Genomic DNA, 26,997 nt, shown 5'->3' on the forward strand with positions numbered 1-26,997 from the left:
TGGCCTTTAGATCTACTTTGAAGTGCCGCACATGGCTACCTGGAGGCCACATAGCCACCTCCGAGCATCTGTAATACGGACATTTCCTTAATGGTCATCACATTTTTGCTTTCACTCTTCATCTAGTCACCTAACCTTGGGAGATAGCCCAAACACTCACCCGACAGGACCTGAGCATTAGCATAAAATACGCCGTCTATTTATATAGTCACCCTCTCAGTGCTGTGGTCCTCTGCCTCTGTTTCTGAATCAGTACATGGTTATGTATTTTCTTTTACTTAAAACAAATTAATGCTTTTCTTAGTGGTAAACTAGAGAGAATATTGGTAAATTAATATTGCAAGTATAGTGTATAGATACATTCTTATAACTCTCCAGAGCAGTTTTACATTGGATGAGTGACATTCGGTTGTTGCCGCAATGCTTGTACCATAACCCTGACTAATTTCAGTGTAATTTGGTAGATGAGTTTAATTACTTCCATATTTGGGTTGTATCTTATCTCACCTATAGAAATATTCGTAAAATTAGCTGAGTATTCTGGCATTTATAACCCATATTGTTGACTATTTAATTTCTGAGAATGTGTTCTAGATCATGAAAATTGCTTAGGAAATTGAGACTCTATGTTAAATATCTGTGCAGAAATTTGAGGATAATGACTAACACATAAATTCATAGGTCTTTGGAACTAGAAGATAACTTATGGCTCATCAAACCTAAAACCTTGTGTATCAAAAGCATCAGAAACAAAGAGCAACTAATTTTTTTTTTTAACATAAAAAATGTCGCCTTCTCCTGACCCTGCCTTAGGGAACAGGTGTGTGAGGGACTTTGCGATCTTCTTCCTGGCAAGACAACCATAACTGGTGAAAATTATTTAAAAATATACAACAAATGGAGAAACATTTACTCATGAAAATCTACGAAATTTCAGTAGGAGCATTAAGAATCTGGCCTGTAAGCCGTGACATGCTCCACGTTGCCCAAGTTCAGTGAGACAGAAGCCCTGCTGTCGTGGGACCTAGGACCAAGGACACTAGACTCTCGCTAACTCCTGTCTGGGGCGCATTGGGTATCTTCCTAGGAAGGCAGGTCATCAGCTGTGTTCCAGAGCTGCCCCCCTTCATCCTGACCTCTGTCCCAGGGCAGGAGCTCTGTCGCAGGCACTGCAGGTGAGCCTGTGTACTCAGCCTTTGTGGCCCCCAGCACACCTGTGTCTGCACACTGGGAGGCGCAAGCCGAGAAAACGAAGGGCTGCTTGAAAACCTAGTGTTCTGCTCATGAACCAGAGTGTTCACTCCAGAAGTGGATGGCTGTGCCTGAATGTAGTGTAGAGACTTTCTCCAGGGGAGAGGCAGACCTTAGCGCACACAACTCTGTTGCTCTCCCTAAAGGGAATGACTTATTTGAAAAAGAGCTTGGAAAATTTCAGGCCTAAGGGCATTGTGGAAAAACAGTGGGGATTTTTGGTAGAGATCAATTAAGAGGAGACTGGTAGCAATGTTCAAGCTAAACTTTAGCCCATCCAGAAGTTTGACACAGAGAACCAGGGAGAGAGGGAGCTAATGAGAGCCTCCTCTGGTGGGGACTAGTCAAAAGACTGGCCCTGCAAAGGATCTGGACTGAATTGGCTCAGACTGTACAGCAGCTTAAGCCTGAAGGTGTTAAAAACAATAGACAATCAGCTGGTAATCAGCGGTTGAAGCTGGGGTAGTTTAGACAGGTGTGGTGGGATAGCTGAGGGCAGTCTTGTGAAAGAGATGCAGTCGTCCTCCCTCCTCTGGAAAATATGTTTAAGATTCCCATGGATGCCTGAAAATACAGATAGTACCAATCTCTCTACTGTCTCTTCCTATACATGCCCACCTATGATAAGGCATGATTTATAAATTAAGACACAGAAGAGATTAATAATAATGACCAGCAAAATAGAATCGTTATAACAATATACTATAATGAAAGTTTTGTGGGTGTGATTCTCTCAGTATCCTATTGTACCTTAGTATTTTTGGACAGCTGTTGAACATGGGTAACAAACTATGGAAAGCAAAACCATGGATCGGGGGTACTGCCTAACTGATTTACTGTATGGTACAATTAGGAGAAGGCAAAAGAGTCTTCTACAGTGAAAGACTGGGAGTGGAAGAAGGAAGGAATGGGCCACCAGCGAGAGTGTGGCGGCAGGAGGTCCACAGAGGGCATGACCTCTCAGTGCCAGGATTTGGGAATTTCAGTGTTTAGACACTTTCTCTTCATTATTCCCTTCTTTCTTCTCTTTTAACACCCACCTACTAGCCATTGGGTTACGGACAAAAGTTAAATTTGTTTGGAAATATAACGCATGCACGAGGCACCAAATGCAGATTTAAAGGGGTGAACATAAGTCTGCTGCCCACATCCCCTCCTTCCCAGCGCTCCTCAGGCAAGTCCTACAGTGTGTCCCTCCAGAAATGCTCAGACACAAAAATGAGAGTATATTCTTCAAGACAAACATAAGTAACATACTTTACAGCCTTGTTCTTGTTTCACTGAACAAAATGCAAATGTACATGTGCAAAGATGAACATTAAAAAATATATATTTCCAATGCACAAAAACGCATGCCTATCTAGATAGCTGAGGATTTGCCAGGTTAGTTGTTTTTCCCTAATATTGTTGTTCCCCCTTCCACCAAGGGTGCTACTGTTCTGAATTTTGTGGTTACCATTTTCACATGTGGCTTTTATTATATGTGTGCAGTATATCCCGAACAATACACAGTGTTATTTTGTTTGTTTTTTAAATGTGACATAGTAGGACTCTATGGTTACACTTTGTTTTTTCTGTCACCATGTGTGAGATTCACCCATGTGCAAGTGTATCCTTATGGCTCATTCTCACTGCTGTGTCCATTTCATGGATGAATGTATTTCTGTTTAGTCATAAATTTGTTTCCATCTTTTTGCGATTATATAACAATGCTGAGCTGAATATTTATGCACATGAATGGGAGCTTATCAACAGTATGTACTTAGATTTGGAAGCAAGACTTCAGCTGCATTACCATCAGCTTAACTTCATTCTTTTTCTCCTTCATTCTTTTATTTGACTGTTATATTCTCTTCTACTAGCCTATCATAATTTAGCCAGGTTTGTAGTGTTGGGCAGATTGTTTGCATTTTTTGCTGCAGGGTATATGTATTTCTTTTGCACATGTAAGAGTATATTTACTGGATAAAATTGCTAGATGAAAGTGTTTTAATGAGGCCAGTTATATAATTTGGTAATTATTTTTCCAATGTCATGAGCCTATCAGGTGACAGTATCAGATACCTCATTTGTTCAACTGTTTCAAGCTTCACAGTGCTTTTCAGCCCTGAGTCCCCTAACTCAATATTCAGTACTACTTTTGTGTCGCACATACTCCACCCTATGTATGGAGACACTTTAATGAATTAAGTCTATAGTAATTTGAGTACAGAAATAAGAAGTTTGTAAGTTTGACATTTTACATACAAATGAAAGCAAACCTTTTCTGGTAAAGTCTTCCATTTGAATGTATCTTACCTTGCTATCGGCCTGTAAGACTCTAGAAGAGACTGCATCATTGTTAGCACGATGGTCACAAGTTAGCCTTTGGGCCCTAACTGGCCACTGCCTCTTCTACAGTCCCTGAGCTGACAACCTTTAAAAGATTTTTTTTCATTTTTAAATGGTTGGAAAGTAGAGTTATTTTAAATAATAAACGCGAAAATTATATAAAACTAAAATTTCAGTCTCCATAAATAAAATTCTGTTGGAATACAGCCATGCTCATTTGTTTATGTATTGTCTGTGTGCTTTACTGCTACCCCAGCAGGGATGAGTAGCAGAGATAGAGGGGGTGTTCTCATTGCTTCCAGCAATGAGACTTTATAAGTCACAGTGAAGCACATATAATGTGACCCTGTTTTCAATGTCACACATACCATCATATTGTGATATTTTTAAAAAAAGTACCAGTGCTTTTTCATGTCAGAACAAGAGAAGTGGACTTTGAATTCTGTGCTTTTTAACACAGTGGGATGTGGATTATTTTATAAGATGCAGTATCAGGTCATTAGAGTGATTGTATGCAATGACACAATAGCTAAAGATACAATTCCATACTGTGCACCCAGGATGGCATTCCCAACTCACAGGATAGAAATGACCAGAAACATTAGAAAATGTAGTGTCTCATCACAGCAAAATCTTTGTACAAAAATAAAAATTCAAATGAGGCTACACCTAAAGTGAGCTTCCGGGTGACTCATGTGTTAGGCAACCAGGTTAAACCATTTACCAATGGTGAATTAATTGATCATGTTTCGTTGTAGCAATGAACGATATGTGTGCAAAGAAAATAAACTCAATGAAACTATTGGCTTTCTACAGTAGCAGTTGTTTGAAGAGTGAGGCCATTGGAAACAATATCAGTAATGAAAAACAATACAAGTTATTTTGAGTACTTTTCCTTGACTCTTGATGAATTGACAGATACTTCCCAGTTGTTATTTGGAGACAATGCCAAGTTTGAAGTGACTGAAGAATTGGCCTCTGAATAGTCTATGTGGAACAAGTGTAGGCATGAATATAGTCAAATACAGTCGAGAAAACATAAATTCAGTACAGCCTGAAGTGGAAGCTGCTAAGAGGTGTCACAGCAGATGATGGTAAAAATATCTGGAGAAGGCTTAGTTGGATAAATTTACAAAGCTTGTGAAAATGTAAGATGTTTAAAGCCTATGGTTTATTATTCATCAGTAGGTACTTTAAAGACAATTGAATCTGTCATGTATCATTACTTTATTGAACCAGAAGTGTCAGCTGTGAATTTGATTCACTCTCATGTGCCTTATCATCATTGCTTCTCAAAACTTTTGTTAGAAAAAAAGAAAAATTAGGCACAGAACATGTTACTTTTAATAGAAATTCTTGGTTAGATTCTTATAGGAGAATTTTTTTAGTTGTATTTATAATGAAGTTTTATGTTGGAACTGTCTAGAGGGGGTGTCACTTAATTCTTTCTAGGTGTGACCCTAGAATGAATATATACCTTGATTGAGCTGAAGGCCAGCCACTGAATGTATGTTGGATTAAAACATTGAGGGTTAAATTCAATAATAACAAATTTCAAAGAGGTTAGACTTAGTGATGGTGGAGAGTGATATTTTGGTAAGGTTTGGGTAAGTCACATTTTGCTGAAAACCTGTCTGCTAAAACATTATTGATCCAGGAACAACTATAATTTTGTTTTTTTGAAATTTACTGTAAGAAAAAGTATAGCTCTGCCTAGTGAAATAGGTTGCTTCTAATGTTTAAGCATTTACTACATGAAAATTTGAAAAGCTGAAGAAAACTAGAAGAAAAAAAATTCATCCATGCCCTGTCTAAAGACATCCACTAGAAGTGTTTTGATATTTTCCTTCCCAGCTTTCACTGATATTTTATGTGCAGTTGTTTTAGTGTACCCAGCAAGTGTTGATTTTTATTTTGAAGGAAAATTTGAGAATGGTGTTGCAGAAGGAATGGTGGATCCCAGTCTAAACCCCATTTCAGCTTTTCGACTTTCAGTTATTCAGAATTCTGCTGTTTGGGCCATTCTCAATGAGGTAAGACAGTATACTAAATCAATGAAACAGATACTATATTTTAAACATTTTGATTTCTTGTTTAAGGCATTTTGAAATTCAGAGTTGATAGCTTTATTGTACTTTTCACTCTTGTATTTCAGATTCATATTAAAAAAGTCACCAACTGATCATCTCCTAAGAAACCAATACATTTTTTTCCTGTGAAGCTGTTAAAGTTCATTAAGCATGTACCTTTTTTTTTTTTTTAAACTTGAACACTACCTCTTGTGAAATCTACTGTAGATAAGATGATTGTCATTTCCACTCGGAAAGTGAATCTCCCATGGATAATTGTATTTGTTCGAACCTAAGCTGTCCTCCAATTTTAACTTGACTCAAACATTTTACAGCTATGATAGCCTGTTAATATGACTTGTACTATTTTGGTATTATACTAATACATAAGAGTTGTACATATTGTTACATTCCTTAAATTTGAGAACAAATAATGTTAAATACATTTTATGAAGGGGGTACTTTTGAAGTTCATTTATTTTACTATTATAGACCCTCTTTTATAGATTATCAGGGATTATATATATAAATATATAAATATATAAATATACAGAAAATGCTATGGAGTTAATTTATTAGAAAAACTTAAGAAGTACATATTTTTGTGCAGTAAATTTTTGAATTGATACTTTTTTCGAAAACCAGTTCCTTGCTTTTTTAAGTTCTTTCTATAATTTTCGTTGTAAATGCAAGCATTACAAATTAATGCCATTTTTCAAATGCACTGCCATTTAAGAATGATTCTAGGTTGATTTCCTAACTGAAGTACTTTTATACTCACAGTGATTCTCAACAAAATATTTTCAAAGGCATTTGTCATTCCGTAAAGCCAAGATTTTAAAGACCAATGTCCTTCTTGAGGGTTATTTTACTATACTGTGTATGGTGTATAGCCACAAAAAAAAAAATTGGTCTAATAAATTTTAACTTGCAGGGGTGATGCTTTCAACACAAATGATCATAGACTTAATGCTTTTCCTCTGATATGTAAAATGACAAACTCTTCTTTGATTTTAAATCTCTGTCTTTAATCCATGAGTTAGATGCATTCTCTCTTTTCTCATTGATACTTTTGTATCTATTCTAATGAGTTCAGACAAACTTTTAGAAGTAATGCTAGTGTATTGGTTTAATTGTAATGGGCTTAATTTTAAAGAAAAATTATAACACTGGGTTTTTGGTGAAAATAATTGTAGCAGTTGTATGTTTATTCCAAAATGATTTATTCTATTGCATTATGAACTATAAGCAGCTTACTAGCATTATGACTGTGTCCAAAGAGGTTACTATTCTTAAACATGCAATCCCAAATATTACTATCATAAACAACCTTAGCAATCAGTGATCTTTATGAAGTATTTCACTTAAAAAAAATACATGAATTATCAACATAGTTCCCAGCTAGCCTGCTTTGCTGTGCTCAGACCTCAGGTGTTTGGAGGTTCCATGCCTTTAGCCGGAAGAATGTCACCCAGTTACGCAGTTTCCTGAACAAATAGCTTCCAGACAGCCTCGTTTTTTGTGCCATGTTAGGAAGTGAAAACGGTTGGGGAACACTGATAAAGTACAGTTATTTCCATTGCTCCACATTAAGATAATTTTTAACTACTTTTCATAATTAAAAAGTTACATGTTGCCAATAATGACTTTAATGTCCAAGTTCAGTTAAAAGTTTTTACTGGGGTTTTGAAATTTACTTTTCATTGCTTCTCGGCCTTTTGGCTAAGATCAAGTGAAATTTACTTTTCATTTTGTCCTTTATTCTCAAATGTCCTTGGCCCAGTACCTGTGGGAAAATTTCATTTGAAAAGAATAAAATTCATTATAAACATGCTAAATTATTGTTAAAACAACTAAGTACCAGGAGGTAAAAAGCTGGAGTGGTCTTAGAAGTTTCCTTGTTTCCTTGGTCCTAAGTAGCCAACTTGGATCGCAGGAAGAAAGGCCACGCTCTGAAAGTCTCGGGAGGGCCTAGATTGTAGCTTCTTACCATTTACTAGGACTTCTCCATCTTCAGACCGAGTTGTTATCTAGCCAGCTTTTTCCTCTTTTCATTCTTAGTCTCTCCTCTCAGCTCAGCTGTCCATCCTGATCCCGAGAAGGCTTTCACCCAAATTTTGCCCACCTTGAAATGTCAAGACACTCTTGTGCCCTCCTCCTGTGACTTCATATATTAGCAGTGCCACACAGTGCTGGCACCTGCACATGGCAGATGTCCAGGCATTGTTTGGATGAGGGGACCAACTCACACACTCCAACCCCACATTCCATTCTTCTTCTTAACCCCTTTTACCTACTGCCCTTGCCCCATAGTTTACACATGCTCATCTATCCAGTTTTTGATTTATGGATCTGTGAATGTGCATGTACATGTGTGCACCTGTAATCTGACCAAACTTTACCTCCTGAGGGCAAGCCAGTAACTCAGGCTGCACCAGGTGTTCACATGGTCTCATCGTTAGCTAGCTGCTCTTTCCTCCTGTTCCCACTAGACTGGTAGAAGCAGCCGTGCTTTCCTTAAGCAAAGTAATTATAGCCATCGCCATTAGAGCTCTGTTAAGGAGTGAAGTATTAGGACAGGAGATTAGAGGTGGCGAATACCCAGAATTGAAAGTTAACACATGACATTTTGAGAGGCCACTAAACCACTTGTACCAAAATGGGGAGGGGGAAAGTGTCAAATGGTGGGATGAATCACACGTTCTTATGGCGTGGCTTGGGCATTTGCTATGCATTGTGTATCAACTATTCAGATACTAGGATTGTATTCTCCTATATAATAGCCACTAGACACATAGTGGCTATTTAAATTTACAGTAATGATACCTTCAGCTTCTCTGTCATACTAGCTACAGTTCAAGTGCTCAGTAGCCACGTGACTAGTGGCCACTGGATTGGATTTCCATCATTGCAGAGTTTTCTGTTGGACACTGTCAAGATTGCTAATATGAATATTTTAGAAACAAGAATAGTGACTTCTAATAAAGAGGTATTAAAGACAGAAATGCAGACTATATCATAATGCAAATGATGATGAGTGTTTTGGGTGAGAAGAGAAGGGTGAGAATCTATTTCTAGGAGTTTAAGAGCCAAGATTCCTAAGTTCTTCATTACAAGTCTCATGCATTCTCTATAGCATGCACCGTACCATTCGTGTAGTCAAAAAAGAGCAACAGTTTGAGATAGTGTGTGTGAAAAGCTCTGGAAAAAGTAAATGCAAATGGACTGCCTAGCATAGAGGCTTTAAAGAGCCGTATATATTAACTCAACCATTGGAGATGTCTTTGAACAAAGATAAAACTTTTCAAGTCAGTGCCTATACCACTAAATAATTTAGTCACATTATTTCAGAAAACTTCAGCATGTTCTGAAGCTTGTTTTAAACCTGTCATAATGGGGAGGGGGGAAGTCCCATAACACTTCTGTCTTCTAAGCTTGGTTATATGGAAACAGCATGTTTGGAGAGAGTGCTCTAATTAATAGCAGTGTGTATTTGTAAAAGCCGGAAATCTAAGAATGACAACCCCCCCGCCCCCCAGTAACCTTGTGTAATATCTTAGCCCGTTGAATATGGGTGGAATATGTGATTACAATCCATTAATTCTGTTGTTACACAGCCAGAGGAGATTGTCTGGGGGCAGCTATTCTAATCATGTGAGCCCTTAAAAAGCAGAGTTTTCTCAGACTGGTAACAGAAGTTTGAAATTCAAAGCAGAAGGACTCAAGGCAGCATTGCTGGTGTAAGATGGAGAAGGCCACATGAGAAGAAATGCAGATGGCCTTAAGGAACTAAGAGAAGCCTCAGCTGGGGAATGGAAGGGAATGGAAGCTGCAGTCCTGCTGTCACGGGAACTGAATTCAGCCAACAACCTGAATAAGCCTGCAGATGGATTCTCCTCCAGCAGGGGGGCCTGTCCCTCCAGCACCTTGGTCCCTGCCTTGTGAGACCTGAAGCACAGAACTCAGTGAAGACTGCCTGGAGTTCTGGCCTACAGAGCTGTAAATTCATGATGATTTGTTATACAGCACTAGAAAATGAGTACAATAATAAAATAGGAAAAGGCTTCATCCTTAATTCCCTTTAGTATGTTGGATATTTCCTGGTAAATGCATGAATAAAGTCTTATGTTGCCAAATCATGTACCTGGGCCTCATCTGGGATTTCTCTGCCAGAAGTCGTAAATAGTATTTGTTGGACGTTTGCTGGCAGAAACTTGCAGCATTTTTATAGTATTTCATAAAGGAATTGCTAGAACGTGATTATAGGAGTAAGATACAGTGTATAAGGAGTCTCTTTTTCTATTCAGGTTATTTTTGCTGATGTAGCCTGCTCCGAACTTGTTGGTATTTAAGAATGGTGGAGAGTGGCATTTTAAATATATTACTAAATTTAGAGAAAAAAAAAAAAACTTCTGTCATTGCGTAGGCTCTCGTAATCTACTCTGCATGGATTTACTTTTTTTTTTTTAAATCCAAACTTTTTTGTGTTAAGCACAGATCAAATTTATATGTACCAATAAAATTTCTGTACTTTGCAAATATTTTCCAAAATACCTGCTCCCACGCCATTAATTGCTAATGAATCTTAGTTTGCCTAGTAATTTTGTGCTTATGTTTACAGTATTGCCATTGCCTTGAAATAGATGGAAAATGAGAGGTTAAGTCTGTTATATGTCAGAAATTTGAGCCAGTCATATCTGAGTGTTCTAGGAGGACTAAATGTCCAATCTCTTATAGGAAATTTCCCAAGCTATTTAACGGTATTTATAGTGTGTGAAATTTAGGTTAACTTACTAGATAGTTGTAAAATTTTAAATTACTAATCTTAACACATATATGCCATAAGTAGTATGCTTACTTTATTTCTTTAATGCAGATGAACATACATGCTGAAAAGGCTACTACCGTAGTATTTTTTAATAAAGATTCTGTTATACATAACCATGTCAGTATCCGCATATAAACTCTTCTTACCTGAAACATACACTTCACCAGTTTGGGCACTAACTAGATCATTTTCAATGGAACAAAGAAGGAAGAGCTGGCACTTCAGAGTGTTCTGAGTTGAAAATTTAGAAGACATTGCTCAAGAAAGTCAGCTGAGTGTTGAATGGAAAGCACTTTCTGCAAGGGATCATTCCCACTGTTGTTAACACTGAACTAAAAACGTAAAGAATAGTGGTGCTAAAATTGTTTAAAAATAGAATTGTTTTGTTGTTTGTATTTTAATATTCTTGGACATCAGGAAAGCTAGCTTATCATTTGTTCCTCATTGTCTCATGATACTAGTATTCAGCAAATTGCTTGGAATCAAAGGTTTGGCACTTTAATTAGCATTCCATCATTTATTTTAAATGCTCAGTTTGCTGAAATTGGGTGAAAAATACCTTTGAAGACATAGTCTCTGAGCCTTAAAGATGGCTGATATGGACAGCACTATAATATGCACTGCCAACAGATATGATACTGTGAAGACAGTAATGTTTCCCAAGAAAAGATCTGGATATCAGCTATTGTAAAACATAATTTTACAATTATGTTTCATTTATGAAATGAAAAAAAGTGTTTTTTTTGTTTTTTTTTCTTTTCGGACAACACTTTCCTTTAGAAAGGTCTTCACATTTGGGGATGTTTCTGGAAAGCACCCCTTGGAGAAGCTGCCTGAGGAATTACTTTTCCAGGTTGTACTAGGTTTTTATTCCTTCTTAAATGTACATATTTTCCTTAACAATGTCTTCATTAGTTGAATGGACACTATCTGTAGTAATATTTTAGGGTACCTGTTGAATTAAAGGAAGATTTTCAAATTGCTGCTATCATTGAAAATCTAATAACTGGTCCTGTTGACTGTGCCTTTCATCACTATTTCTCTGTGCCACACCGTTCATGTGTATTTGAAATAAAGAAGTTTAAAAAGCCATGCCGAATTCAAGATTGCTTCTAATAGGTACAACTTGATGAGTAGCAAGACTTGTATTATTTTCACACTGATATAATAAAGAAAACAGGAGTGAATTGTATATGTGGGTTTTGGAGCGTCTTTGAAGGAAAAAAAGGCTAAATGTTCATGATAATATCCAATATATGAGAAGCTTACCACCTGTATTTTCTTCTAGGAGTTTTATATTTCAGGTCTTATATTCAAGGCGCCATCCTCGTTAGCATAGTGTAAGTATCCCTGCCTGTCAGGTCTTACATTCAAGTCCGATTTTAATCCATTTTGAGGTAATTTTTTTGTGTATGGTGTAAGTTTTTCCCACACCCTGTATTGAACGCTGCCCTTTCCCCACTGGATTTTCCTGTCTCCGTTGTCATGCGTAGAAGTTGACCATGTATGAGTGGTGGTTTTCCCTGGGTCCTCTGTTCTGTCCCATTGGTGTATGTATCTGTTTGTGCCATTACCGTACTGTTGTGATTCCTAGTTTTACAATACAGTTTGAAGTCGGAACACATCCCTCCGCATTTGTTTTTTTCAAGATTATTTAGGATATTGGGGACTTCTGTGATTCCATACAAAATTTTAGTACAATTCTAGTGTGAAAAAATGCCATTGGAATTTTGGTAGGGATTGCACTGAATTTATGTATTGCTTTGGGTTATTGCGATATTTAACAATATCCGTGCAATCTGCAAACACAGTATCTTTCCATTTGTCTTTTTTCATTTTCATCAGTATCTTATAGTTTTCACTGTTCACGTCTTTCACCTCAGTTGTATTTATTACTGGGTATTTTAATCTTTCAAGACTATTGTAAAGGGATTGTGTTGTTTCCATTTCGGATAGTTCATTGTTGATGTATAGTAATGTCACTGATTCTTGTATATTGGTTTTGTGCCCTGCAACTTTACTGAATAACAGATTTTATGGAGTCTTTTGGGTTTTCTATATATGAAATTGTATCCTCTGTAAATAGTGACGGTTTACCTTCTTTCCAATGTAGGTGCATTTTTTTCCCCTCCCCCTTGCCTAATTGCTCTGGGAAGGACTTCCCATACTATTAAAAGTCAAGAGGCAATTAGGACAGAGCATATTATTTGGAATCAAAAATTTGCAATTTGGGGATAATTGCAACAGGGTCCCAAAAAGGAAACACAAAGGTAAGGGGTTTTATGGAAATAAAAGAGGAAGATCAGGTAAGTGGTTTAATAAAGACTTACTTGGTGCTAACAAGTGTAAGGTCCTTTGGGCTATGCATAATTGGTTACTAATCTCTCCTTGGGCAAAAAGGCCATAATCCTTATAATCACTGTGACTCTTGCTTTATGGTTTCTCTAAACTGTTGTGGACCAATACCAGCAAAATGGTTTCTCTGGAATAGCTGTTCTGGCTCCATTTGCTATCAAGTTTATTTTGCGGTTGAATCATCCATGCATCGCCAAAATAAATCCCATTAATCACAGTGTATAATCCTTTTAATTTATTGTTGAATTTAGCTTGCTAATATTTTTTGAGGATTTTTTTGTTCATCAAAGATACTGGCTTATAGATTTTCTATGTGTTGTCCTTCTTGGTTGTAACATCAGAGTAATGCTGATATCATAAAATGACTTCAGAAACTACGTCTCTTCAAGATCCTTTGTATTTCAGTGATATCAGTTGTAATCTTGTTTCATTTCTATTATTTATTTGCTTGTTCTTTTTTTTCTTGGTGAGTCTAGCCAGAGGTTTGTCAATTTTGTATTTTCGAAGAACCAGCTTAGTTTCATTGATCTTTTCTGTTGTCTTAATCTGTATTTCACGTATTACCTTTTGTATTTCCCTCCTGCTCACTTCGGGCTTTGTTCATTCTATTTCCTATTTCCTTTAGATATAAAGTTAGATTGTTTGAGACTTATTTCTTGAGGCAAACCTGTACTTGTAGCTTAAAACTGGCTGTATCCCACAGATTTTGGTATATTCTATTTACATTTTTATTGTATATTTTTGACTTTTATTTCTTCATCAACTCCATAGTAGTTGAGTAGCATGTGGTTTAATTTCAACATTTGGGTTTTTTCCAATTTTTTTTTTTTTTGGAATACTTAAATTTCATATCATGGTGACTAGAAAAGATTTTTGATATGATTTTAATCTTAAATTCATTGAGACTTGTGTTACAGCTTAACGCAATCTGTTCTGAAGAAAGTTCCATATGCACTTGAGAAGGATGTGTATCCCACTTTTGGGTGGAATGTTCTAAATAGCAGATCCTCAAAAATATTTTAAGGTTGATGTTTCATATGTGTCTCTTATGCTATCTTCATTTTTTTTTTAATTCCCATTTTTTGACTCTCTGCTTGAGTGAGATCCATCACTCTTTGTTCAAGCTCTCTGATCCATTGTTCTTTTCTCATCTGCTGTATTTCTCAGGTCAGTTATTATATGCTTCAGTTCTGTGACTTCAGTTTGGTACTTCTCTCTCCATTTAAATTCTCAGTGTTCATTCTTCCAAGTTCAGTAAGCATCCTTATGACCATTACTTTGAATTCTTTAATGGAAATAAGCAATCTACCATGTAAGGTGCTTTCCTGAGATTTTTATCTTGTTCTTTAATTGGAACATCTTCCTATTTGCTTATTTTGCCTGACTTAGTATGTTTCTGTATTGGGCAAAACAGTGGCCTCTTCCAGTTTTGAAAAAGTGGCCTTGTGTAGGTGTCAAACCTCATTGTTTTAACTTTGACCTAGTTTTTGGTTGTGTCAACTTTTATGATTGTTTAGGCAGCCTGGTTTGTGCTTGTAAGATCCTTGATGAAGGTGTGCTGAGACGAGTCAGTATACTAAGGGGAAGGATTACTTACTACCTCATTTCAGGCTGGGAGGCCAGGTCCTAAGTAATGAGTCTTTACAGTATGCCAAGCAGGTATGATCCTTGTGGGGCTGCAGTTGTAAACCCTGCTGGCCTCCAGAACCAGTGGTAAGTGTCCTCTTGGGGTAGCTTCATGAATTGGGATTCTAAACAAGTATCTCAGAGATAATGGTGAGCTTCAGACGGGCTTAGAACAAGCACAAATATAGCATCCACTGGTTTATGTTCCAAGAGTTTCTTTGGCTCACTGAGGCCCGCTGTTTAGCTTGGGGGTGTATGTGTAGGGGGTTTGGTGGTAGGGGGCACACAGGTGAATCTACCAACTGTAGCATGATAGTAATACATTAGAACTGCACCTACCGTTCTGGCTCAAGTAGAGGCCAGTGACTGTCCACAGAGAAATTTCCAGTAGACCCCTGCCCTCCTGAGTAACCAATGAGTCTCCTTGTCTGATTTAGGCACTTTTCAAATTGCTTTTTTTTTTTAAAGATTCATTTTTATTTATTTATTTATACAAGCACCGGGTACAGTCAGAAGCCCGTGAGGGTGAAAGAATTCACCAGAGCCAGAGGGGAGAGCAGAGCAGGCAGAGTGACGAAGTACCCTGCTGAGGGGAGCAGCGGGCGACAGGAGAGGTCTGCGCGCCATGTGGGACCCTCGCCCGGTGGCCGGGGATCGAACCGGCGCTGCAGAGGCTGCGGGCAGCTTCGCAACCCAGCGCTCAACCGCTGCGCCACTGGGGAGGCCCCAAATTGCTACTTTTGCCTGGTGCCACCAGAGTGAGTCTGTGGTCCTACGCTCTTTCAAAATTTTCTTAACTTCTTTCAGAAGTTTTAAAATTGGGTGGTGTTTTGGTTTTGGGGGTGGTGGGTGAGTGGAGTGGCTGTCTCTTCTAATGCAGATCCCAAAGGTTGGGGTGCCTGATGTGGAGTAAGAACTTTCCTCAGCAAACAGTTTTGTTTATGAGGTCTCTTCAAATTGTAGATTGCTGTGTCCAGGGTGAGATTTCTTGGCTAGACTGCATCTGGGCATCATGTGTTTGTGTGGACTTTTGTCCCTTGTGCAGTAGCTGTCTAGCTCATTTTCAGATCTTTCGTGAAGGGAACCATTTCACAGGTACCTGTTTACTTGGTGTGTCCTATGCAGCACCTTGAAGCCATCGGCAAGGCTTTTGAAATTTAGGCTCATGTGGCCTATACAAATGTTTAGAATATAGCCCTTTAGAAACGGGGGCTGTGTACACCTTGTCAGTATACATACATACATATCCGGAGTGAGGTAAGGATAATTACTGTGGTCTACAAATAAAACCTTTTAATATGAAGTATTTTTGAAAGTATCTGTTTTTCTCACTTTGTAAATTATTCTTATGGAGCCATGAAAGAATGAAATACAGGCTTTAGTTTAAAAATATTTATTATAGAAATGTACATTTAGTTTTAAGGAATGTACTTGACAATGGTGTGTCACTATATTTACTCAAATTTGCAAGCTTTATACCTTTTACGATATCTACAATGATAGTTTATTTACAAGTTTTATAAGAAATCATTACTTCATCAATACTGTTGACAGTTATAATGAAATAATCTCACTTTTCATTTCACTCTGTACTTGTAGAAGGAACAGAGTGTGTGGGTAAAGTTCCATCCTAGAGCTAGTGAGAGTCCATAGAGTAGAATGAGAGGTGCAAACGGGTAGAGAAGAATTACTGTATTTTTCAAATCTGGCAATGCTGGAAAAGACACAAAGTTCATTTTTTTAGAGGACACATAGTACACGGACATTTTGAAAGACATCTCTTACTACACTATGTGGGGCCAACAGTAAGGTGATGCGTATACAGCTAGAAAAGAATGTTCTTACAACTCTGCTTTGTCGCTCCCTTCTCATTCATTGCTGTGCAGAAACCAAAAATGGGTATTATTTCAGCACAAAGGCTGCGTGAGAAGCAAATCTAGGACTAAGTGGTTATTAATTCCCTCTAAAGCACCATGAGCCCAGGAAAAAAAACCTAGCAACTTGGGATTTCCCCATGTAGAAAGCATTGGACCGCTGCTTGAGAGAGGCTGAGATCGCAACTAGTATCCCAAGCTTATGGAAGAACTAAACTTTTCAAATGGCTATTTGGGGACAGATTTTGTATGTTTCTTACTCATTGCTTAGTTAGTGGGTCCCTGCCCTATGCAGGCTAACCTACATATATCTCCTACACTGAAACTGAGCTCTACTCAAACTGTTCTGAATTGTAGGGAGGTACCAGGAGGGTGATCAAAAACGCAAGGAGAGAAACCATCATGTGGTGGTGTAATGGACTTTAATGACGCTTTCTCAAAATGTATAAAAATCATTAGAAACTTTAATGTACCATGTTACAAACATTTCCCCTGAACTAGAAGGGACTCCTAATGCCACAAAGAAGGCATAATTTAAGAAGAAGGTAAGTGGTTTCTGGCAAAAGCAGCTCAGGGGGGTAACGACCACTCTGAGCTGAGCACAAGCAACAGTGCGTATGAGTGGTTCGTATTCACGGCAAGGACCCAACCATGCAGGGGACAAGGAGGCTCTAAAAGTAAAACATGCTAATAATCGTTAAGATTGCTATTTAATTCTATTTAGTGGAGATCAATTCTTAACATAGCTGAAGAATAAACTGGTAAGAGAATTTCATGATAAATTTGCAGATGCCCCAAGATCTCCTGTGAAAATCTAGAGAACTATACAGTGTTTATGAGCCCACACAGCGGACCGAACCCTTTACCCACTCGGACCTACTACTACTGTAACCCAGAACCTGAATGCCAAGAAGAAATTGGTCCTGAGTTCAAGTAACTTTGAGATAATTAACATGGTTTAACGTCTTGAAATTAGAAATTTTGTATCAGCTAAGCCTCTTTCTAGTTGCATGATCATGGGCAAAGTGATCTCTCTCTGCCTGTTTACTCATTGGGAAAATGGAGATAAACCTATCATAATGGGCAAGTGAAATATTCATAAAGAATACTTGGGACAGTGCATAACGTAAATCACCAGTAGCAGTAAAATAGTGTTTCCCATCCCTGTTATTTTTTTCAGTTCACAAAAAAATTTACTTACCACTGTATCCTAGGAAGGTTACATAGATATAATAGCCAACGGCAACCAACCATAAGGTATTTCCAACTAAATATCCAATAAATGTGTCGGTTAAGATAACATCTGCCAAAGAGATGCATACAATGAATCTTCTCAATGCATACAACGAAGGCTGTTTCATAATATGCTGAGAAGTTACTGCTACTTACGGTTGATGAAAAAAAGCTGGATAAAATGCAGAATGACTAAGAGTGGGTAAAAAGCATTCAGATGAACATCGAAGGCATAGCCCCACTCCACATCATAGTCTCTACTCTGCCGTTTCACTAAGTACTTATTAGAGATGAACCTGAAGAGCAAAGTTAAAATTTCTTGTATGATTATACAATAATATTTACTGATGACTGCACAAGCATTATTCCAGCTGCTCAAGACAGGTAAAACAGACAAAACTGCCTTAATCTAGTGGGAGCAGACTGATCATGTATGTCAGATTGGGGGAAAAGGATAGAGGATGTTAACTCTGACTAGCCGTATGGCCACTGTAGGTGGTCCCTGACTTCACTCCCTTTCACAAGAAAGTTATTCAAAGACTGAATAGCTTAAGGAGAGGCTGAAGTACCCCTCTGCACCTCAGAGGGCAAGACTGACTACATCTGCCCCTCCCCCAGGCCATTATAGTACCAAGGGGGGGGGGGAATCCTCGAGTCTCTAGCTCCACGGGCAAAAGAATAATACAGGGGGGACACTAGCCTCCCACCCCACAGCACTGTGCATTGCCATGTGAGAGCCCTTTCTCTGTTCTTGCACCACGGAGCCAGCAGGGGAATCTTTCGGGCTAAACCACTAGGAATCTGACCTGGACAGAGGCGAGGCTTGCAACAACTACACAGATCTTGACAGACCTACTTTACACCCGTTGTGCCCAAGCCTCAATCCCAAGCAGTGGCTTTGCTTTTCTGCAGAACCAAGTTGAGAACTCACTGACCAGGGAACTCAGCAGGGTGCTTACCTGCCTGATTCAGATTCTCAATAGAGCAAATGCCCGGAAGACGGGAGACATAACCACCCACTACAGAGGGCCTGCCTGCCCCACTCTTAAGTAAAACCTTCAGCCTATTTGACCAGCAAATGTAGGGTACATGGGCAGATTCAAGGCCTACATACAGCAGCACATGAACAGAGCAGTCCGTGAGGTACCCATCTAGAGAGCCGATCCAGTGGCCTCACCTGGAAAGAATTCAGTGCACAAAGAAGGCTGATTCAGACCCACACCACCTTGATAGGGCAGGGAAGATAAAAGTTCACAGCCCTATTGCGGAATAGTAAGCAGCTGTAACCATGTAGTAAGCCCGACTAGACCAAGGTTAGGCAGAGCCTCCCTGGTGGCCTAGGGGGTTAATCTCTGCGCTATCACCTGCTATGGCCTGAGTTCGATCCCTGGCCAGGGAGCTAACCCACATAGGGCGCGGCAGGCCTACTCGTGTCTTGCCTGCTGCTCCACCTTGTGGTGTATTTCAGTCTGTCCATTCACCTTTCCCGCCCTGCCCTGCCCCTCCCCCCCAACCTTCCCTGCTTCTCTTCCCCCCCCCCACCCGTCCCCCTCCAATCCAAGCAGTCAGTGGAAGGCCAGACTGATAAAGAGATTTCAAAAGTAGACATGACTGTATAGAAGAAGATATGATATCAGAGTAGAGAAAGTTAAAGATTTCTAAACAAGCATAAACCTGAAGAAAGTTCATACTAAAACAGAAGTAAAAATTAAAAAAAAGCATAGTCAGATTGTGCAACCAGTTTAAAAGTTACAATTAAAAAACATGCACATTGAACAGCAGAAGAGTAGGTGGGATTTATCCCCTGCGATGCAAGCATGGTTTAACCTATGTAAATCTATTAATGTGATACAAAGAAAGAATCATGATTATCTCAAAAGACAGAATAAAGCATTCGACAAAGTTCATCCATTCATGATTATAAAACTCAGCAATGCAGGCACAGAAGAAACATATCTAAACATCATAAAAACCGTATATGACAATTCCATAGCTAACATCATAATCAATGGTGTGAAGGCTGCAAAGCTTTTCCTCTAAGATCAGGAGCAAGATAAGGATGCCCACTCAGCACTCCCAATCTACTGTACTTGAACTCCTGTGCAGATTAATCAGGCAACAAAAAGAAAGAAAAGTATCAGAATTGGGCCTCCCTGGTGGCGCAAGGGGTTAAGCACCGCACTATGAAGCAATCCGCAGCCTCTGCAGCACACGTTTGATCCTCGACCCGCCAGGAAAAAACCCACATGGCGCAACAGACCTCTCCTGTCTCGCCTGCTGCTCCCCTCAGTAGTGTATTGCAGTCAGTCTGCCTGTTCTGTTCCCCGCTCGTCTCTGGTGAATCCTCTCACCCCCACCCCCCACACCTCTAGGCCTGGTACCCCAGTTCTTGTATGCATAAATAAATATTTTAAAAAAACAGTATCAGAATTGGAAAAAGATTATATTTGCAAATGACATGATTTTATACAGAAAATCCTAAAGACTCAACCAAAAAATTATCACCTCACACCTGTTAGAACAGCCTTTAAGAAAAAGACAAGCGATAACAAATGCTGGTATGGTTATGGAGAAAGGGGACCTCTGTGCACTTATGGTGGGATTCTAAGTTGATAAAGTCATATGGAAAATAGCACAGGATCCTCAAGAAATTAAAAATAGAACCACCATATGATACAACAATTCGACTTCTTGGAATATATCCAAAGGAATATCTGCACTCCCATGTTCTTAGCAGTTATTATCTACAAAAATTAGTTATGGAAATTTCCTAAGTGTCCATCAATGAATGAAGAGGGGGTGATCTGTCTCTTGTTTGTCTATCAATCATGAAATATTACTCAGCAATAAAAAAAAAATTAGGAAATCCTAACAGTTACAACAACATGGATGGACAGTGAAGGCAGTATGCTAAAAGGAGTAAGACAGACAGAAAAAGACAAATACTGTGTGACCTCACTTATATGTGTAATTTTTAAAAAATTTAACTCAGAAAAGAGATCAGATTTGTGGTTCCCAAAGGTAAGGAAGGGAAGGGGAATATGCAGGAAGGGAGTCAGAAGATGCAAATGACCCATTATATATAAGTACTAGGGATATAATATATAATTTGATGATGAGAACGAACAATATTTTATGATACATAAGAAAACTAAATCTTAAAATTTCTTGTCACAAGAATTTTTTTTTACTGATATCTATAATAGATGTCAAGTGAACCTACTGTAGTAATCATTTCACAATAGATGTAAATAAGACAATCACGCTCTCTATACGTTAGTGATGCATATAAGTTATTTTCAGCAAAACAATATGGTCATAAGGAAAACAATAAAGATTAAAGAGTGGTAAAGGGAATTATCTGAGTCAGGGCATTCTAGGCGGAGGTGATGGTATAGAGTGGACGTGGCCAGATGCTTGGCCTGTGTGAAGACTGGATAAGGAGGGCAGTGTGCCTGGACGGGTGAGAAGAGGACAGAAAATGCAATCGGACAAGAACTAGGGAGTTGGATCTTATGGCTCCTGTGGCTATTTTAAGGCCTTTGGCTTTTACTCGTAGTGAAATAAGAAGTCACGGCCCAGAAGAATATCTGACTTAACTGCTTTGACAGTCTCCTGTGGCTGCAGATCTGAGAACTCTTGGAACAACAGTAGAAGAGAGATCAGTTGAGGGAATGCTGCTAATAAGAGCAGAATGGTAGCAGTGAGGGTAGTGACCTGTGAGATAGATGACAGAGATTACAGTAGGAAAGCAGAGTCGATAGGACTTGTGAAGTACAAGGAAAAAAGTTAAAGATGGCCGAGTGATTTCTGTCTTGAACAAATGGAAGACTGAACTGTCATTAACTGAAATGGTGTGGCTGCGGGAAGAGTGGTTTGCAGGTGGGAAAGAAAATGCAGGAGTTTGGATGTGGCCCTGTTAATGCAGAAGAAGCCTAGGAGTATGGAGTAACAAGTGTGTACAGTCCAGAGGAGTGGTCCAAACGGGAGAGAGAAACTCATCAGTGCACAGATCATATCTGAAGCCATGAGAATGAACGAGATCACCCAAACTATCATCAAAGAAAAAGAACAGGTTCAAGGCCTAAGACCTCAGTCTTCACCTTTTTAAAAGGTTAGGGAGTAAGTAGGAGCCAGTAAGGAAAAAAGAGTGTCACAGCTACGTCACTACTCCACAGTATGGACTACTCATCCAGTTAAATGATGAATGAATGAAAAGTAAAACATCCAGGTAATTGAAAAATATATCTTCAAAGAAAAAGAACAAAAAGGATTATCTGATTAAAAACACAGCTGTGGAACTTTTGTTATCAGTGATTTCATCTCAAGAATACAGTTAAGAAAATGCTATGCCCACAACAGAAATAAAATTTTCAAATACAAAGGATCATAATAAAACAGTCCGGCATTCAGTTATCTGAAACTATCTAATATTGCATCGTGTGAACACCTTCTGTTTTAGCCAAGAGCGTATGTCATTAAATTGAGCAGGATACACATCTAGTTCACTACCCTTGAGTCCCCAATCTGGCTCTCCTCCTGCTGCTCTTAGACCCTCATCAAATTTCTTAACTGGGTATATTCCAGGTGTGTGTCCTTAGTCCACATCTTACCTCCAGAACAGACATTTCCTCTGAGAGAGCTCAAGGACAGCTGTGGTTTTCACTCCCCCTCCATATTAATGTGCCAGTCATGTCTGTATCTGGGGCCAGATTGCCGTCTGGGTTCAAAGTCCGTCTACTCCAAAATCTACTGAACCTTTATTCTCATTAAATATTTAACAAGCCACCTGAACTCACCATGCCCAACATGGGATGCTTCATCTGCACCTTACTCCTGAACTAAAAACTTGCAGGCCATCTCAAAAGAGGCCTCAGACTCCTTTTCCCAACCCTCATCATACCACAGGAAGTTCCCTAATTCACTGCTCTCCATCCCGCTTCCTATCATCATCACATTAGTCTAGGGTCCCTCGACTCTTTCCCAGGCCACAGCAATTGTATCCAATTTTGCTCATCTTCTCCAGCTCCTCCTCCTCCTCCTGCACTTTCAGAGAGATTTTTCCTAAAGTGTGAATTTGGTATTTCTTTACTGAAAGTCCCCCAAATCCCTCCCTCTCTCACCCTCCAATCCACATATGCAGCCTATGAGATAAAATTCATCTTTTTCCTGAATTGCACTCAAGGCCAATTTCACTAATCACACCTCCCAGCCAGGCAGTATCACCCTATGCTCCCGGGCCTGACATGCAACCCTTCCAAACTTCCATGCCTCTGTACCGCAATCACTGGTACTAGGAACCAACTATCTCATTTCCCCAAAACACATCCTAATGCTGGTTCCTGTGGTGCCTCTAGAATGATTGCAAATACATGTCAACACTTTCTATTTCTTCATACAATTTACAACACAAGTTCTCAAAAATATGCTCTCCTTTTCCTTAACTCAAACTGTTAAAGATTCACATTGAAAATTCTAAACTCCAGGATGAGTTAGTTTCTGTGGGCCTATGATCTCAATGCTTCCCACAAATTAAAGTGTTCCTTTGAAAGTTTCAGTAATTGAGTTTTGTTTTTTTTTTTCACATACCACCCTTTTCATGGATATTTGGACAACAAATTAGGCTACATTACCTGATAGTACTAATTTCAGACCAGATTTTAGTACTTTAGGTTAATAATGCATAGCATTTACTGGTTACCTACTGGATACAAAACCTGTACTGTATGAGTCAAAGGTTAATGGAAAATAAAAAGCTGGTATCATCAGAGGCTACAGTCTAAGAATTTTGCCTAAAATATTAATAGCTACCATTTAACAAGCACTTACTATATGCTTTTCATCTTCTCAAAAGATGAAACACTGCAAAACACATCACTAACTCTTTTTTACAAAGGAGGAGAATGGGCCTAATAAAAGTTACACAATAAATGACTGAGCCAACATTTGAACGCAGGACATGAGTACTTTTAGCACTCTCACTTTGAATTTGTCTGATTGTGAAATGTTCAATAGTATTTTCTTTGACATACAGTCACCCCATTCTATTCAACCACTGACTCTCTACTGAGGTCGCTTGCCATATCCATTTCTTTCATCCAGTATGCCAACCACATAGGAGTACTTTACCTATTCAAAATAAAAACCAAACACTAGATTTATACTCACTATATATTATTACTGTCAAATCAAACTAGACTAAGAATAAGAATCCTTTCAGCAAAACCTGTGTCAGTGTGTTAGCATAAAAGCGCCAAAAATTTAACAACAAAAAAATCCCTGAGGGGCCTCCCTGGTGGCGCAAGGGATTAAGATGCAACCTATGAAGCTGTCTGCAGCCACTGCAGCATGAGTTCGATCCCCGGCCAGGAAGCTACCCACATGCTGCAGCAGACTTCTCCTGACTCGCCACTGCTCCCCTCAGCAGTGTATTTCAATCAGTCTGCCTGTTCTGTTCCCCACTCTGTCTCTGGTGAATCCTCTCACCACCCCCATCTCTGGCCTGTACCACAGTTCTTGTATGCATAAATAGATCTTTAAAAAAAATCCTTGAGTATACTTCATTTTATGCCAAAGATTTAAAGATCCATGAAACAGCCCTCAGATACTACATATTCAGAAGTAAACCACTGACAAATTCAACAGAAAATTGCACCATCAACCAGACAACTTAAGCAAAATTGGCTAACTACAGTTTTGCAAAATCAGGGATTTTGTTAGCATATAATCATTATTTCAATTCCTTTATTTGCCACACTATAAGACCATCCTTTGTAGTATCTTCTAATACAGGTACTGACACAGGTGTGCAAGTTACAATCCTGGCAGTCAAAATTGATGTCTTCAGGGCCTCCCTGGTGGTGCAAAGGGTTAAGCACCACACTATGAAGCAACCAGCACGAGTTCGATCCCTGGCTGGCCAGAGAGAAACCCACATGGTGAAGCAGACCTCTCCTGTCTCGAACGCTGCTCCCGTCAACAGTGTACTTCAGTCGATCTGCCTGTTCTATTCACCACTCTGTCTCTGGTGAAGCCTCTCACTGCCCCTGCATCTCTGGCTTGTACCCAGCTCTTGTATGCATAAATAAATAAATCTTAAAAAAAAAAAAAATCAATGTCTTCAGTTCATTTATGTTGTTTCAATTTCCATTAGTTACTCTGTGTTTGACAAAATCCAATGGAACTCTACAGCAGTATCTAAAAATAACAGAGTTATAGTACTTACCACATTAAAGTTGATATGAGAAGGCCAACACCTACACAATCTATGAACACAACCCAAAGGAGAAGCTTTATCGTCTCAAAAAATCCCATGTCCAACACAAAGCCGAATCCAATAGTGGACACTGAAAGAAAGATTAACAAGATTCATTCAGGCACTTTACTAAGTTTGAGGGACATGGGGCACAGTCCCTGCTCTCCAGATGCTCACAGTCCACTGGAGAAGACAGACATGTAAACAAACCCCCAAAGATGTGTTACATGTGATTAATGAAGAAATGCATACCACCATGAAGCACAAAATGGCCACTGAGATATCTTAAGTTTGCTTATCTGTCTTTGGCTTTAACAGGGCAGCACCAGCATTTAGATTAGAAGCAGTACTAAAAAGATACATATTTTAAGTACAATTAAAGGCGAAAAAACCTTACACACTTCAATACCCTACAAATGATTAGGGCCCTTTCACACTACAGATAATTTAAAAGTAGTTGCTCAAGATCTTATCAGTACTTCAGAACTCTCACTTTGAATATACTGAACTCTGAAATGCAATTTCCAATCTTGATACTCTTTTTCATTTCTGTATTATTTATTATAAAAGACATGGAGAAACTCTATCCTTTGCTTTTCAAAGTCCTGAGGTAACAGGTTACTCAGGCATCTGCCTAGGACTTGTAAACCAGGAAGAATACAACCCTTTCTCTTGTAAGATTTTTGAAGCTTCAGAAAAGCAGCAGCAGCTTCAAATATTCCCAAATTCTGACTACAACACATTTATAACAAAAGATCCCCCAAATGACAAGTCCAATCTGAAACATTCGATTTGTTTGACTCCATGACAAATAAACTAACACTTACCACAGAGCCAGATACTTAGTAAGACCAAGAAAGCAGGGTCATCTCTGGCCCATTGATCCTTTGTCTGTTTTCGATAATGAAAGTTTCTATAAACTCTCTGTGGAGAAGTGAACAGGTAGAGCATCTGCCAGGCAGCAAACTCAAAGTCCATCTGACGCAAACGAAAAAGTCTTCTCAAGTATTTGTAGCGTTTTGCTCCAGCTGTGTGTCTTGCTGCATCTCTGGAATTCAATACTCCATTCCCCTGCCCTAGGGAATTCATTGAAGTACTTGGCAACATCCTCCTGGATGGAATAAAAAAATTTTTCTTACAATTAATCTTCAGAAACTGTGGGCTACTAGTACCCCACATCTGAGTTATTTAGGAGTAAGGTCACTTTACATTTCCTCTCCAATCCTTGAGAGGAGTAGGGCATCAAAAGCAAACGGAATTGGTTCTGAGACTTGGGGGCTTCACAACTGCTTTTTGCACTCCGGGAAAAGACATCATCATGCCTTTGTGAACCATCATACTACTACTTAAATAGGGCCCAGCTGTTTCCTACACACCTTCCTCAATCCTCAGCACTCCCAGGTAGCTGCATCCAAGGGGGAGAGAGCAAACAGGAGCACTAAGAAGTGACCTCCGCAGCGTACTGAAATAGTGATAGGGTCAAAATTTGAACCTTCAAGGAAAAGCCTTTTTTTAAGCCCTCTGGAAACTCTTACTGAAGAGGTAAAATAAAATTGCCTATTCGCACAGGTGCATCAATCAGGGCATGACCAGCAACCAACTCATTCAATAGAATCTGATATGAAAACAAAGCAAAACTAAAATTCCCAGTGTTTTTACTCCCAGAGTACTTCAGCAGGGGGAACAGCAGTGTGAAGGTCTAGCCCAACAATTCTCAAGCCAGGTGAACGCAGGTCAAGGCCCGGTCCCCACGACTCGGCAAGTCTAGTGTCCAGCTAAACTCCTCGGCCTCTGAAATGCAGCCTGTCAGAGTTTGAGGGCTGGGGCACCAGATTTAGCAGATAAAGACAGAGGACGCCCAGTTACATTTGAATCTCAGATACTGGAAAAATTTTGGTATACGCCTGTCCGAAACATTAAGTGGGGCATACTAATACATTATTCGTTGCTTGTCTGAAATTCAACTGCGGATAGGCGTCCTCAATTTTTATCTAGCTACCTTCCGGCAGGCTGAGCAGCCGGACCTGGGCACGGTCATTCCAGGGCTCAGGAACGCGGGCCGCGAGTTGCCAGAGAAAACAGCACCAGGCACGAGCCCGAGCCGCACGCGGACAGAGCGGTCCTTAGGCCTCACCTGGAGCCCCGGGGCAGCCTCCTCCGGGGTCAAAACGACCC

The 26,997-nt window shown here is 39.3% G+C and overlaps 2 protein-coding genes across 5 annotated transcripts in view; one reads left to right on the forward strand and one right to left on the reverse strand.

Annotated features, from left to right (window-relative positions):
• MGAT4A (alpha-1,3-mannosyl-glycoprotein 4-beta-N-acetylglucosaminyltransferase A) overlaps positions 1–5,764 on the forward strand; it is a gene marked incomplete at both ends in the record, with an annotated part of 63,875 nt that extends 58,111 nt beyond the window's left edge. For all 4 annotated transcript variants that reach the window (XM_084235661.1, XM_084235662.1, XM_084235663.1 and 1 more), the window contains 2 exons: positions 5,503–5,615; positions 5,738–5,764. In XM_084235661.1, the coding sequence (XP_084091787.1) occupies positions 5,503–5,615; positions 5,738–5,764 (140 nt within the window). The remainder of the gene's footprint in view (positions 1–5,502; positions 5,616–5,737) is intronic.
• A 10,273-nt stretch (positions 5,765–16,037) lies between these two features.
• Positions 16,038–25,929, reverse strand: UNC50 (unc-50 inner nuclear membrane RNA binding protein; the record flags this gene model as incomplete). Its single annotated transcript, XM_084235193.1, has 5 exons — positions 16,038–16,174; positions 17,536–17,637; positions 17,724–17,863; positions 24,793–24,913; positions 25,650–25,929. The coding sequence occupies 5 exons, from the start codon at positions 25,927–25,929 to the stop codon at positions 16,038–16,040; spliced, it is 780 nt and encodes a 259-aa protein (XP_084091319.1).
• Between the last annotated feature and the right edge of the window lie 1,068 nt (positions 25,930–26,997).

This window comes from Talpa europaea (assembly GCF_964194135.1).
Source record: "Talpa europaea genome assembly, chromosome: 6".
Lineage (NCBI taxonomy): Eukaryota > Metazoa > Chordata > Mammalia > Eulipotyphla > Talpidae > Talpa > Talpa europaea.